Source organism: Mus pahari, chromosome 6 (assembly GCF_900095145.1).
Source record: "Mus pahari chromosome 6, PAHARI_EIJ_v1.1, whole genome shotgun sequence".
NCBI lineage: Eukaryota > Metazoa > Chordata > Mammalia > Rodentia > Muridae > Mus > Mus pahari.
The window spans coordinates 67,883,248-67,897,791 of record NC_034595.1 but is presented as its reverse complement, the minus strand read 5'-3'; the positions used below and the strand labels follow the sequence as shown (position 1 = coordinate 67,897,791).

General features: G+C 40.8%; 1 protein-coding gene across 1 annotated transcript in view; it reads right to left on the bottom strand.

Moving 5' to 3' along the window:
- Tesk2 (testis associated actin remodelling kinase 2) overlaps positions 1-14,544 on the bottom strand; it is an 89,597-nt gene that overhangs the window by 49,476 nt on the left and 25,577 nt on the right. Inside the window, exons 2-3 of the mRNA XM_021199796.1 lie at positions 13,710-14,012; positions 2,595-2,716 (exon numbers count right to left, since the gene is read on the bottom strand). Coding sequence (XP_021055455.1) covers positions 2,595-2,716; positions 13,710-13,931 — 344 coding nt within the window. The 5' untranslated portion in view covers positions 13,932-14,012. The remainder of the gene's footprint in view (positions 1-2,594; positions 2,717-13,709; positions 14,013-14,544) is intronic.

The following is a 14,544-nucleotide window of genomic DNA, read 5'->3' as shown; positions in this document are numbered from 1 at the left end:
AGGAAGGAAGGAAGGAAGGAAGGAAGGAAGGAAGGAAGGAAGGAAGGAAGGAAGGAAGGAAGGAAGGAAGGAAGGAAATGCCCTAGTTAGTGATTTGGAAGTCTGAGTGGGAAAGGCAGCTGTGTGAGACCCGCTGGAGGGTGGTGCCGGATCCTCTGGGCGCACCTTATTCCTCTGTGGCCGGAGCTCTGCATGCCAAGCAGGAGAGTATGAGCCGAGCTGCTCTAGGTTTGTCTGTCTCTTCTCCTTGACCCTAACCTCCATGCTAAACTTTTCCCTTTCATCATCTTCCCTACAAAAATTTCCATTTACAAAGAAAAGAAGAGCAGGATGTGGTGGCACTCGCTTGCAATTGCAGCAAAGGGTGGGTAATTAAACCGGTGAAAACAAGTGGGTAGGGCACAGAGGTGGGAAGGATATACACTTTGCTTGCATGTATATTCTTCTACACAGGTATAGTAAGATGGATGGGTTTTAATATCAGTTGTTCTAAGTTATCAGTTAAATAAACAATGAAGTATTTTGTTGAGCCTGGAGGAATTGATAGTTTGGGCTTCTTGTGAATAGAGTTGTTCATGCCAGGAAGTCTTGTGCTCAAGATCTGTAACCCAATTCCATATCCTCCTAACTTCCATTCCCCAATGGTTTTTGACTAGGGTTTTTTGTTTTTGGTTTTTGGTTTTTTCTCATAACTCTCTGCTATTCTAAATTCATGAGAAATTTATTACTTCTTTATTTCTTTTAGAATCCTCATACACACTTTACCACTTAACTTTTCACTTTTTTGTTGTTGTGGGGTGGGTTGTTTGTTTGTTTGAGACAGGGTTTCTCTGTGTAGCCTTGGCTGTCCTGGTACTTGCTCTGTTGACCAGGCTGGCCTCAAACTCAGAGATCCACCTGCTTCTGCCTTGAAAGTGCTAGGATTAAAGTCATGTACCACCATTGCCCAGCTTGGATAACCTTTCTTTAAAACCCTTAAAGGAGGGGCTAAGGAAATGGCTCAGTGATTAAGAGCACTGGCCACTCTTGAAGAGAATCTGGATCCAATCCCAAACTCATTCTGTAACTCCAGTTTCAAAGTCTCTTTTGGCTTATGCAGGCACTGGCATACATACCTGCAGGCAAAAGACTCCTATCAACTAGGTATGGTGGTCCATGCCTGGGATTCTAGCACTTGATGGTAAAACCGGAGGATGGGAGTTCAAGGCCAGTTTCAGCTATATAATGAGTTCAAGGGCAGTGGACTCGACATGGGTCCCTGTCAAGAAAGAGGGGATGTGGGGGAGAAAATTTTCTTATATAACCTGTTTATGGTGACTCACCTGTAACTCCAGATCTTGGGAGTTAATAGGATTTTTGAGGCCCGCATAGTCATTTTTAACATTATAAGCATCTTACATTGCCTGTGCAATTTCATTTGGAAGCACAGCACAACTGCCCACTCTATCATGATTAAAGTGAGAAATATTCAGATATCGATTACATACACACACACACACATACATACACACACACACATATATATTACAACCCTTTTTTAAAAGATTGTATTTTTATTTCAGGTGTCTAAGTGTTTTGTATGTGTATATGCATTTGCACAACATGTATGCCTGGTATCTACAGAGACCAGAAGAAGGTGCTGAGTCCTCTGGAACCTGAGTTTAACTGGAAACCACCATGTAGGTGGTGAGAACGGAGCCCCATCCTCTGCAAGAGCAGCCAGGGCTCTTAACCGCTGAGCTTCCTTCAGCCAGTGTAACCCTTTTTAATTTTTTTTTTTTTTTTAAGACAGGGTTTCTCTGTGTAGCCCCAGATGTCCTAGAATTCACTCTGTAGACCAGGCTGGCTTCGAACTCACAGAGATCCACCTGTCTCTGACTCCTGAATATTGGGATTAAAAATTTTAAGATACATTTATTTCATGCATGCATGCATGTGCACACAAAGAGGAAAAGGAGAGACAGACTACACGTTAAGCATACACAGAGGTCAGTGACAGTCTAGCTGAAAGTAGGGCCAACACTGTATTTTGTCCCTCTGCCATGCGGAACCCAGGGGCCCAACTCAGGTCATCAGGGTCAGGCTCCTTTACCCACAGAGCTATCCTGGTCCGCAAGCCCTTCGTGTGTACAAACAATTCTCAAAGGCAAGTTGTCTCCCCTAAGTGAGTACTCACAGCTTAGGGTGGATAGTCTTACTCCATAATGTTGCTGTTCTTTTTATTCACTGATGTAATTACAAGTCCTCATAAAGCAATTAAGAAAATTAAATCGCCACATAGAGATCAGTCTTTTATTTGACAAATTACTGATTGCAGTAGGAAACAATTATTCTAATGGGCTAGTACTAATGTTCTGATGAGAATAAAGCAACTTGAGAGAGGAAGTTGCCTTACTAAATATTGTTAATTACAGAAAATTAAGTTGTAATGGGGAGAAAAAGGCCTAGAGCCTAGCTAAACCCCAGCAAGACAGATTCCTTGAGATAAAGTACTACTGTGCAAGCATCCAGTGATGTCTCTCACTGTAGCAAGCATCCAGTGACACCTCTCGCTGATGAAGGGAGGGAGGAAGGGAGGGAGGAGGACCCATTACCTGAGGATGTTGGGATGGGAGAGTCTATTCATGAGCTGCATCTCTTTCAGCAGGTTTGCTCGGTTACTGCTCAGCGTGTTCATCTTGAGAGCCATCACCTGACCAGAAGCTCTGTGTCGCACCTACAAAGTTAAATAAAGGGAAAGCAGCAGCTATAGGTGACAGCAAGGTCTCCACACACAGAACATACCAGGATGTTCTAGTAACAGCTTAGATAAAACAAATCTTGCATTCTGGATGTTGATGCAAAAATATGAGTGCATGGCCAGCCTGGGCTACACTGTGAGATCTAGTCTCAAAAAAAAAAAAAAAGGGGGTGGGGTGGGGGGCTGAGATGGCTCAAAGTGCAAGAGGTCCCAAGTTCAAATCCCAGCAACCACATGGTGGCTCACAACCATCTGTAATGAGATCTGACATCCTCTTCTGGAATGTCTGAAGACAGCTACAGTGTACCTACGTATAATAAATAAATAAATCTTTGGGCTAGAGTGAGCAGGGACTGAGCAAGTAGGGCTGACTGAAGCAAGCAGAGGTCCTAAAGAATTCAATCCCCAACCAGCACATGAAGGCTCACAGCCATCTGTGCAGCTACAGTGCACCCATATACCTAAAAATAAGTAAGTCTTTTAAAAAATATACTTGTCTTTGTCCATTAATAAAGATGAATTTATTTCATCCAAGACCGAAATTGTTCCACACTGAGTTTTATTTTCATTTTTATGGGGGTTTTATTGGGGGGGAGAAGAGCAGGGAAGAGTTGGGAACTCAACCCAGGTTGGCCCCAAACTTCCTATAGCTGAGGATGAACATGAACAGCTGACCCTTCTGCTTCTACCTCTAGAGTGGGATTACAGGCATGCCATCACACCCAGCAAAAATGTGATTAGGCAGGGTCTTGTTACATCTCTGAATCTCACCATGCTACTTGTCTACTTGTAGCTTCACACAAGCCTCCTGACTCAGCCTCCACACCTAGATAATGAGGAAATCCTTTTACACTACTTCCTTAAGGCCAAGGCTGGTGAGTTAGGGTTCTAAAAGGAAGCAGTCCCTCTGAAAGTCTTAAGTGTGGGGGAGGGAAGAAGTATGAGTAAGCCTTATGTAACAATGAGCTATAAAGCTGTCTTTATAAGACACTTTATAAGGCATAAAAATGGCATACTTTCAGCTTGCACTAAGCACTATAAAAATGTATCTCTAAGAGGTGAATAACAGAGCTGGGGTGTAGCTCAAGGGTAGGGTATTGACTCATCATGCACAAAGTCCTGGTTTTAGTGTACTGGACACATACATATGCATGCATGCATGCATGTGCATACACAAACACACACACAAAATCAATAAATATAACTGTTTAAATTTAATTTCAGAACTGGCACAGCAGGGACTTGGAATGCAAAGCTACTGTCATTCTGTGAACTTCAGGAGTATTACTTTACCTCGACTTTTGTCTTTGCCCTGCAAAGGCTCACTGAAACAACTATAACTCTAAAGTTTAATTTATCCGTTACTACAGGACACATCACAACTTATTTTTATCTTGTACTTTAAGCAACAATGGTTTGCAGTGGCCACAGCTGAGAAGCTGGAAAGCTACAGAAGCCATCCTCAGAGAAACGAAGAAAGATGCTGGCATGCTCTCCCCTCAGTTAGATCCTTCTAGAGATTTGGAAGCCAGCTCTCTTCTCGGGGAATCAATGACACTGTTGTCATGTATCTCGTGATTAAAGAAAGAGAAGTGGCTTGCTTTCCTTTCTAGATCCTGCAAGGATAAGTTAAAAGAGGCCTTTTTATACAAAGATCTCACTGACAGTATTTTTCCAGCTCTATGTGCAGATCACATCTGTGTGTGAGTGGGTCTCCCCATCTACTGTCACTGGATATTTTTGTTATCATTTTTGAAATAGTCTTGATAAACAGCATCGATTGGACTGGCACTCATCAGATCGAACAGTATGCTAACTTGAAGGGAGTACTGGAATAGAAGTATGTGCCCCACATCCTGGTTCACTCTGAAGTTTTAGTTTATTTTTCCTGGTTTTTCAGGACATGGTTTCTCTGTGTAGCCCTGGCTGTCTTGGGACTTGTTTGTAGACCAGGCTGGCCTCAAACTCAGAGATCCACCTGTGACTACCTCTGAGCGCTGGGGTTAAACACAAGCCACCACTGCCTGACTTTCTCTAATTTTTTTTGTTTTTGTTTCTTATTTTTTGAGACAAGGATTTTCTTTATAGCCCTGGCTATCCTGGTACACTCTAGACCAGGCTGCCCCCAAACTCAGAGATCCATCTGCCTCTGCCTTCCAAGTGCTGGGACTGAAAGCACAAGCCACCACCGCCTCCCCTCCCCACTGTGCATGTTTAACAAAATGTTCAATTTTAAGAGTATTTGAGGGCTGGTGAGATGGCTCAGTGGGTAAGAGCACCCGACTGCTCTTCCGAAGGTCCGGAGTTCAAATCCCACATGGTGGCTCATAACCATCGATAACAAGATCTGACTCCCTCTTCTGGAGTGTCTGAAGATGGCTACAGTGTACTTACATAGAATAAATAAATAAATCTTTAAAAAAAAGAATATTTGATAATAAAACGTTTAGGGATAAGCAATCTGTCTTCCTTTAATTTTTGGATTATTTATTTTTATTTTGTTTGTTTTAATTTTCCAGACACACTCACTATATAGCTCTGGCTGTTCTGTAACTGCATATGTAGACCAATATGGCCTTGGTTTACAGAGATATGCCTGCCTCTGCCTCCCAAGTTTGGGATTAAAGATAAAGTCCCACTACGCCAGACTTTTCTTATTTTAAAGACTTATTTAAGCTAGGTAATACATACCTTTAATTCCAACACTTAGGAAACAGAAGCAGGTGGATCGATCTCTGAGTTCAAAGCCAGCCTTGTCTACATCTTCTAGGATAGCCAGGGCCACATAATAGAGAGAGCTTATCTCAAAAAAATTTTTTAAGATATATTTTATTTTCTGTGTATGAGTATTTCCCTGTGTATGAGTGTTTCCCTGTGTATGAGTGTTTCCCCGTGTATGAATATGTGTGTATGTGTATAGATAGAGAGATAGACAGACAGACAGATAGCAATGTATACCTGGTGCCGTAAAAATTCAGATCTAGCATGGCCATCTAGAAAGGGCATGACTTTGCTGCAGATAAGTTCATGTGATAGTGAGATATCTGAAATTCTGGGTACTTTTCAGAGGGCATAGAAATGCTAGCGCTCTAGCCGGGCGTGGCAGCGCACGCCTTTAATCCCAGCACTCAGGAGGCAGAGGCAGGCAGATTTCTGAGTTCGAGGCCAGTTTGGTCTACAAAGTGAGTTCCAGGACAGCCAGGGCAATACTGAGAAACCCTGTCTCGAAAAACCAAAAAAAAAAAGAAATGCTAGCACCCTGAGATTCACGGTTGGTGGTGGTTGGTGGGTTGTTGGCTTGTTGTTGTTGACTGCTGTTGGTGGCGGTTTGTTGTGCAAAGAGAAAACAAGAAGAAATTAGATATCCTGACAGTGAAGATCAAACTTGCCCCAAGGAATTGAGAATCAGCAGGAAGTAGCCTAACAACAGCTCACCCCTTTCCCCCTCTGTCCTTTTTTCTCTCCTATCTTGTGTTAGGTAGGGGTTGAAAGGATGGACGAGGGAACAGAAGAGTAGGAAAAAAAAGAATCCATAAAGTAGCCAAAGACCAGTTTCAGAGTAGGAAGAACAGAACTTCAAGGTGGGTTTGAGGCACTCTGGGCTATAAGAAATCCTATCTCAAAGGAACAACAACAGCAAAATGAGTTACGGGTAAACTTACAAACACTAGGAAAATACAGAATACCCCAAATAAGTATACTTATAAAGACAAAAGTAGAATTATGAAACAGAAAACAAACCATTTATAGAGTTCTATGAAACATTCAACAAACCAAAAACTGGGGCTGGTGAGATGGCTCAGTGGCTAAGAACAGGGACTGTTCTTCCAAAGGTCCTGAGTTCAAATCCCAGCAACCACATGGTGGCTCACAACCATCCCTAACAAAAATCCGATGCCTTCTCCTGGAGTGTCTGAAGACAGCTACAGTGTACACACATAAATAAATAAATAAATAAATAAATATTAAAAAAAAAAAAAAACCGGGGGGGAGGGATAGGGAACTTTCGGGATAGCATTTGAAATGTAAATAAAGAAAATAATAATAATAATAAAAAAATACATTGGGAAGAAAATCTGAAAAAATGGGGTACAGAGCAAAACACAAAAAACAAAAACAAAACCTAATTTTGGGAAGGAGAAATATTAATAAACCAAAGATTAAAAAAATGCCAAGCACTGTTGTTCATGAAAGCGTCTGCGAGTAATGGAGAGAATTTTTTTTTTTAAAGTATGGAACATAAATAAAATTTTATGGTGAAAATGACATTCCTGTAACAATATTTTTTCTCTAGAACTGAAACGAATCAGAATAAAGGAATAAGCTACATGCAAAAAAAAAAAAAAAAAAAGCCAAATGATTTTGATCAAGTAAAACTCCAAGCCAGACAGGGATGGTGCACAAAGTGAGTTCCAGGACAGCCAAGACTATACAGAGAAACCCTGTCTCGAAAAAAACAAAAAATAATAAATAAATAAATAAATAACTACCAGACAAAGGTATGAGAGAATATAAAAACTTAAAAACGTAACCTCTGGGGCTGGAGAGATGGCTCAGTGGTTGAGAGCACTGGCTGCTTTTCCAGAGGTCATGTTCGGGTCCTAGCAACCACATGGTGGCTCACAACCATCTGTAATGAGATCTGATGCCCTCTTCTGGTGTGTCTGAGGACAGCTACAGTGTACTTATATATAATAAATAAATCTTTTAAAAAAAAACAAAAAAACAAACTTAACCTCTGACAGAATGCATCTCCACTGGTAGAAGGCATTTAAGCATGCACAAAACTGGCATGGTTGCATATACCTATAAGCACAAATAAGACCTCCATCTTCCCAATCACAACAATAAACATCACAGAATAATATTTATTTGTTTGCTAAAATGTTTCCCTGCTCTCCTTAAACCACAACCGTTGGGAACGCCTCGGACACAGAGTTTGCATGACAAGCTGTATGTGCGTTAAATAATAAATGCATAACCAGAAACATGAATAAATCAATATTTCAGTGGCAAACAGATGGCAAACACTGGGTTCTTTTAGCTTGTAAGTTTATTGTCCTTTAAAAGTTGGTATTTGTGTTGCCAGTTTAGAAAAATATAATGGGAGAAAATTAGAATTCTTCATATCCCTGAGGAGGGGGGGGGAGAAGGAAGGAAAGAGAGAAAAAGAGAATGAAAGAGAGAGAGAAAAAAAAAGACTGTGTGTGTGGGGGGGTGTATGTGGGGGCGTTTATATATGTGTGTATGCCCTTGTCTGTTCCTCTACCAAACCAGACATTTCAGAATTGAACTTTTCCAAGTGTTCAGAGAATTAAAGTAACCTTCAAAATCAAGTGTGAGGGCTGGACATAGGCAAAATCGTTTAATCCCAGCACTCTGGAGGCAGAGGCAGGTGGATCTTAGTGAGTTCAAGACTATACTGGTCTACATAACAAGTTTTAGGGCAGCCAGAGCTACATAATTGACTCTGTCTCAAAAACCAAACTAAACCAAAACAAAAATCAAGATTGGGGTGTGACACACGCCTTTAAACCCAGCACTTGGGAACAGAGGCAGACAGGTTTCTGAGTTCGAGGCCAGCTTGGTCTAACAGAGTGAGTTCCAGGTCAGCCAGGGCTACACAGAGAAACCCTGTCTCGAAAAACAAAACAAAACAAAAAAAAAAAAAAAAAAAAGGAAGTATAACTACTTACAAGGTTTTTATAGATATTAAACAAGAAAATACATAAAAGTTAACATGGTACCTAGTACAAAGAACTGAACAGCTCTTAAACAGGTATATGAAATCGACAAGTGGCTCTTAGAATAATGTCTGTATATAACAGCATAAGTCCTTTACATATAGAACCTTAGCACATCTTCAACTCCATAGAATAGGTATTACTTCTTTTGCCTTTTAATTTTTTTAAAATTACATTTATAGTGGCAGTTGAGATTGAAATCAAGCGAGGCTCTGGGCCCTCTTTTTATTATGTAAATGAACCCATGCATGCAGGTACACATGTACAAGTGCATCTATAAAGGTCTTCTCTTGTGCGACTAATATTTAATGAGTTATCTCTAGGTGGCAGGGCTTTGCTAGATACTGCTGAAACAGAAACAAACACAGAAAACCCAAAGGCGGCCCAGTGGTATGAGTTTGTTTTCTGAGCTACTGAGAACTTTTGTGGAGCCAGTGCTCTGTAGAGGCAGACTTCAGAGCTAAAAAAGACAGTATATAACCTAAGCAGGTAATACAATTAAGGACGGCCTTATGTCTGCAGGGCCCTGAATTCCAAAACTGAAACACTACATACACTCTTCAAGAACTTCCTGAGTGCTGGGCAGGAATTAAGGCACATGACAGCACAGCTGGCCACTATTCCCCCCGACCAAATCCCCCTTTCTTTTCTTTTTTCATTTTTCTTCTTGCTAGGTCTTCTCACTGAAGGTCATTAAGTTGCCTGTGTAACTTGTATCTGGAGTCAAATATTTCTTTTCATTGTTACTAACAACACCTTTCCTTTAACTTGACCTTTAAAGTTCTATAACCATCTGTACTTTATAATTAAGACTAAAACCCAACTTCCTCTTAGCCATCCACTAGAGCTATTAGATCATGGGTTGGCAAACTTTCCATTTGGGGTCAGACAGTAAACATAACATAATAGGGCCCTGAGGCCTTGTGGTCCTCTAATAACTACTCAGCTTGGCCACTGTAGCACAAAAGCAGCTGTCAAAAAGAAATTAACACTGCATTCAATATGCCCACTGTGGTCACTGGGTATCTACCACACGCCTTTCGCCGTCAGCCTCCTTGACAAAGCACGCTATAGAATCAACGCTTGCTGCCCACAGAGATGGATTGCAAGGGGGCTGCAGCTATCTCAACACATATTTCAGGGAATAATCTTAGTCTTTAAGAACTGATGGGTCCTTTATAGCCCATCTATTGCTGACATCCCCTCAAGTTGTTACATCTTCAATACTCAGGCACAGAAGACAAGAAACTGGGAGATATAATAGCCAAGAAGGGTTTTCATCACCCAATGCTGGCTTGTTTCCCCATGAGATAAGTTAATTTGTTTTGATAATAAAAACACGAGTTAAAAACCATCTCTGCTCTTACAGCACAGCTGTATGTAGACTTAGTGTTCTTTATAGTTCATGTATAAACCAGTTGTGTTTTGATCCATAAATATTTTAGACTCTTCATAATCTTGTTAAGAAATAGAGAATAGAAAACATGGTGTACACTTCTTTCAAGTATACATAAATAATGAATAAATGCCTCATGAATGATTGCTTAGGAAAAAAACAAAAGAACCAGGTTTGGTGGCTCAATCCAGTAGCCCCAGCATGGGAAAGTGAAGGCAGGAGGCTCAAGATCTCAGCCTTATCCTGTTCTACACAGCATGACCGAGGCCAGCCTAAGAAAACTCGGGAGCCTATATAGGAAGTCCTTGGCTTGCTGGAGACATACCCTCAAAGAATTCCATCCCCAGTGGTTACTTCTTCAAGACTAAAGAAGAAAATACAAGAAAGTGGTCCACAGAAAATTAAGAAGCATGCTAAAAATAAATGATGGGAGTTTTCATGGTTTGACCCCACCATGGGTCCTCAGTTTGTGCTGCTTGCTCAAGACAGTGTGTCGTTACCTAATTATAGGCTCAGAGCCCAAGAAGAGCTGCATGGTCGTCTCCACTCCAAAGCCAGGCAAAGCGGCATCTCAGCTCACTCACCCAGGCAGGAGTTCTCTCTTGCAGGGCAGCCTTTTTGTTCTTTTCAGATTTTCAAATGATCAGTTGAAGACTAGGCATATTGAGAAGACTACCTAACACAGTCCATAGTTCAATTCAAAAAACATTCTATCATGTCCAGAGTAATATCTGACACCCCATAACCCAGGTGTCAAGTTGAAAGTATATAAAATTAATTACCATGCCACAGGCTCTGAAAAGGCAGACTCAATATTCATTTGAATTTTTCTCAGTGCTGGAAATGAAAGCCACGGCCTATGCATCCTGAACAAGTGCTGTGTCCTTGAGCTGCATCCCAGCTCTGACACCCATCCTTGCTTTACCCGCCTTGTTTGCATACTACGTGATGGGTCTCACTTTAGTATGTTCAAATATTTTATGCCAATTCTTTATGGCGCTCAAAGGACAGCTTGAGGGAATCGGTTCTCCTCTTCCACCATGTGGGTCCCAGGGATCAAACAAAAATTGCCAGGCTTGCTAGCAAGGCCTTCACTTGCTGAGCCTTATCAACAGCCCAGGAGACTTTTTGTTGTTGTTTTGAGTTTAAAGATAGGGACAAAGGGGATGGCTCAATGGTCAACCATGACTCCTATATCTGGGGACCCCCACAAACAAATACACATGAGGTACATACATATAATGCAGGCAAAACATTCATACACATAAAATAAATCAAAAAAGAAAGAGATCCCTAACTGAATGAAGGATCTCTATTTTAGCACGTTTAATTAGGAAACACTACACACATTCCATTAAAGTCAGGAACAAGACAAAGACGGCAAAAGGCATTATTTTAAACATGCTCTGAAAATATTATTACAATTTTCTAAAAAAAAAAAAATGAAAGTAGGCCAGGCTATGGTGGCACATGTCTTTAATCCCAGCACTTTCGAGGCAGAAGCAGGTGGATCTCTGAGATCAAGGCCAGCCTGGTTGACAGAGTGAGTTCTAGGACAGCCAAGGCTATATACTGAGAAACCCTGTCTCAAATAAACAAAGAACAAAAAAGGCTATTATCCGAACCTAAATTAACCTACAACATAATTCCAATTAATATGACAAGAGCAAGTTTTTAAAAACTAATTCTAAAACACACAAGAAATAAGGGAGCTAGAGAAGTAGCTCAGTAGACCATTTGTCTAGCATGTACAAAGACCTGTGTGCAAGCCCAAGGCTCCTGCCAAAATACAGAAAGAAAAGGAAAAATAAATACCAAGAAAATCCTAAAAATGAAGACGAGAACTAAATTAATCAAACATCAAAGCTATCTGATTAAATTATTATAACAATGTATACTGGTTTATGAATAGATAGGAAAATGACTCCAAATCTGGAAAGAAACTAAATCACACTGTAAAGGAAACTTTAATACAAAAAGGTGACAATTTTAATCAATGAGGAAAAATATTAGCTATATAGTAAGTTTTTGGACCAGGTTTGTTGGTACAGACCTGTAATTCTAGTTGCATGAAAAGTGAGACAAGAAGATTCAAAGTTCAAGGTCTACTTGGACTAAGTAGTACTAAGTAGCGGAGCACCTGCCAAGCCTGAGCCCTAGTTCACTCTCCAATACTGCAATAATACATAAACAAATGTCAGAGATACACTAGAGTAGCCTTCTAGAAAAAGTACAGAAATATTTAAAACCACAGAAATATTGTAAGAATGTGTTTTCATTTTAATCCCAGGTGTGGGCTATGGGGCTGCTTCTGATTGTCCACAGCAGCTGTGATTTGCCTCATGCTCTACTAGGGGCTGATTTTGCCAGCTGCAGATAGTTTTTGCAAGTGAGTAACATTTGGAATTACTGTGACTTTTCAGAGGATATGTAAATACTAGAGCCCTGACAGAAGGGGCTGGTTGGCCAGCTGGTGGTTGGATGAGGTTTGTTGTGGTTTATCAGACATGTCATCATGTCTGATGAGGTGTGTTGTGGTTTGTTAAGTAGTCATATTTGAAGAGATGAAAAGAAGAAACCAGATATCCTGATGGCGAAGATCTTGCCCTAAGGAATGTGATGCCCCTAATCAGCAGAAAGTAATTCTAAGGATACTGTCACACCCTTTCCCCTCTGTCCTTTTTTCTCTCCTACCTAGTGTTAGGGGGCTGAAAGGGTGGAAGAAGGGTGAAGAAGGGTGGAAGAAAGAAGCTACAAAGTAGCCAACGACTGAGTACACTATTTAACAAATAATAAAACTACAAAATTTCAAAAGAAAGGAGGGGGCTAGGAGAGGGATTAGTTAGCAAAGTACTTGTCACATAAGCATGCAGACCTGAGCCAGATCCCAGCAGTCACGTAAGCAAGCCAGATGTGTGGCTCACTCCTTTCATGCCAACATAGGGAAGCAAAGGCAGGTATGGATCTCTGAGAGTTCAAAATAGATGCTCTACATAGCCAGTTTCAGGGCAGCCAGGCTTACATAGAGAGACCTTGTCTCAAGAAATCAAAATATAATGAGACAGGTGTCATGGTGCAGTGGAGGTCTTTAAATGCAGCACTTCCAGAGGCAAAGACAGACAGGTCTCTGCCTGATCTACAGAGCAAATTCCAGGACAGCCAAAGTTACACAAAGAAACCCTGTCTCAAAAAAAATACACAAATAATAACTAGTATTAATAAAAATAAAATGTAAGGTGGAGCCCAGCATAGTGTTATATGCTTTTAATCCAATATAAAAACAAGAGGTAAAGACAGAGCAGATCTGTAGGCGTTCCAGATCAGCCAAAGCTACACAGTGAGACCCTGTCTTAAAAACAAACAAAAAGCTCGGTGGTGGTAGTGCACGCCTTTAATCCCAGCACTTGGGAGGAAGAGGCAGGCGGATTTCTGAGTTCGAGGCCAGCCTGGTCTACAGAGTGAGTTCCAGGCTACACAGAAAAACCCTGTCTCGAAAAAAACAAAAAAAAAAAAAAAACAAACCCAAAACAAAACAGGTAGAAATTATATGAATGAGGTCTCTCCAAATAGTTTAAAGTACATCACAGCTTACATAATCCAAGCACACAGAAGTTGAGGCTGGCAGTGAACATGTGGTACGTGCCTGTAATCCCAGCTCTCGGGAAGTGGGGGCAGCTGGATCCTTGGGAGTTCAAAGCCAGCCAGGGTTACATGCTGAAACCCTACCTTTAAAAAGCAGTAACAAACAAACCACCACAAACAGCTCTTAGCGCTGCAGTGATTCCGACCACCAGAAGAACCACATAAAACAAGCTGAGAGATCACTCACCTTGAACACTTCGGAGAAGAACCCAGATCCTATTTTTTCACGGGTGAAGTCATCCAAACTCGTCAGTCTGGAAAAGGCACTGATAATCGCACGATATGAAGATGATGAAACTCTCCCCACCTGCACAGTGTTCCCATCCCCTCCACCACCTCCTTCAAATTCTTCCAGACGCTCCACACGTGGGGGAAATCCTGCAATTGAGTTCCGCTTGCTCCGATCCATAATCACAATAATCACGTCTTCATTTAAGAAGAAACTCCACACATAATTTCTGAACAATTTTACTTCTTTTCCAATGTGACACTACAGAAAAATAAACACATATACACATAGACACATTTTACTAAAACCATTAATGACTACAAAAAAATTAACAAACTCTCAACACAAACATATTTCCATTTGTACTGATTTCCAGATCTAAACAATATTTCTATGTCTTTACTTTCAAAATAACAGTGATATACACAAAAAGCAAGCTGTAAAAAATCCATACTTAATGTGACTAGAATATAAAGATCATAGATTACGTTCTCTTTAAAAAGTTAAGAATTACTTATTTCACTTCATGTGGATGAGTGATTTGCCTGCATGTGTACAATATGCTTGCCTGGTACCAGAAGTGGTCAGAAAAGGCCTTTAGATCCCTTGGAATTGGAGTTACAATTTTTGTTATCCTGGCTAGTTTTATATCAACTTGACACATGTAGAGTCACTTGGGAAAAGAAACTCTCAACTGTTGTTTTAAAAACTAAATTCCAAGCCGGGCATGGTGGCGCATGCCTTTAATCCCAGCACTTGGGAGGTAGAGGCAGGCGGATTTCTGAGTTCGAGG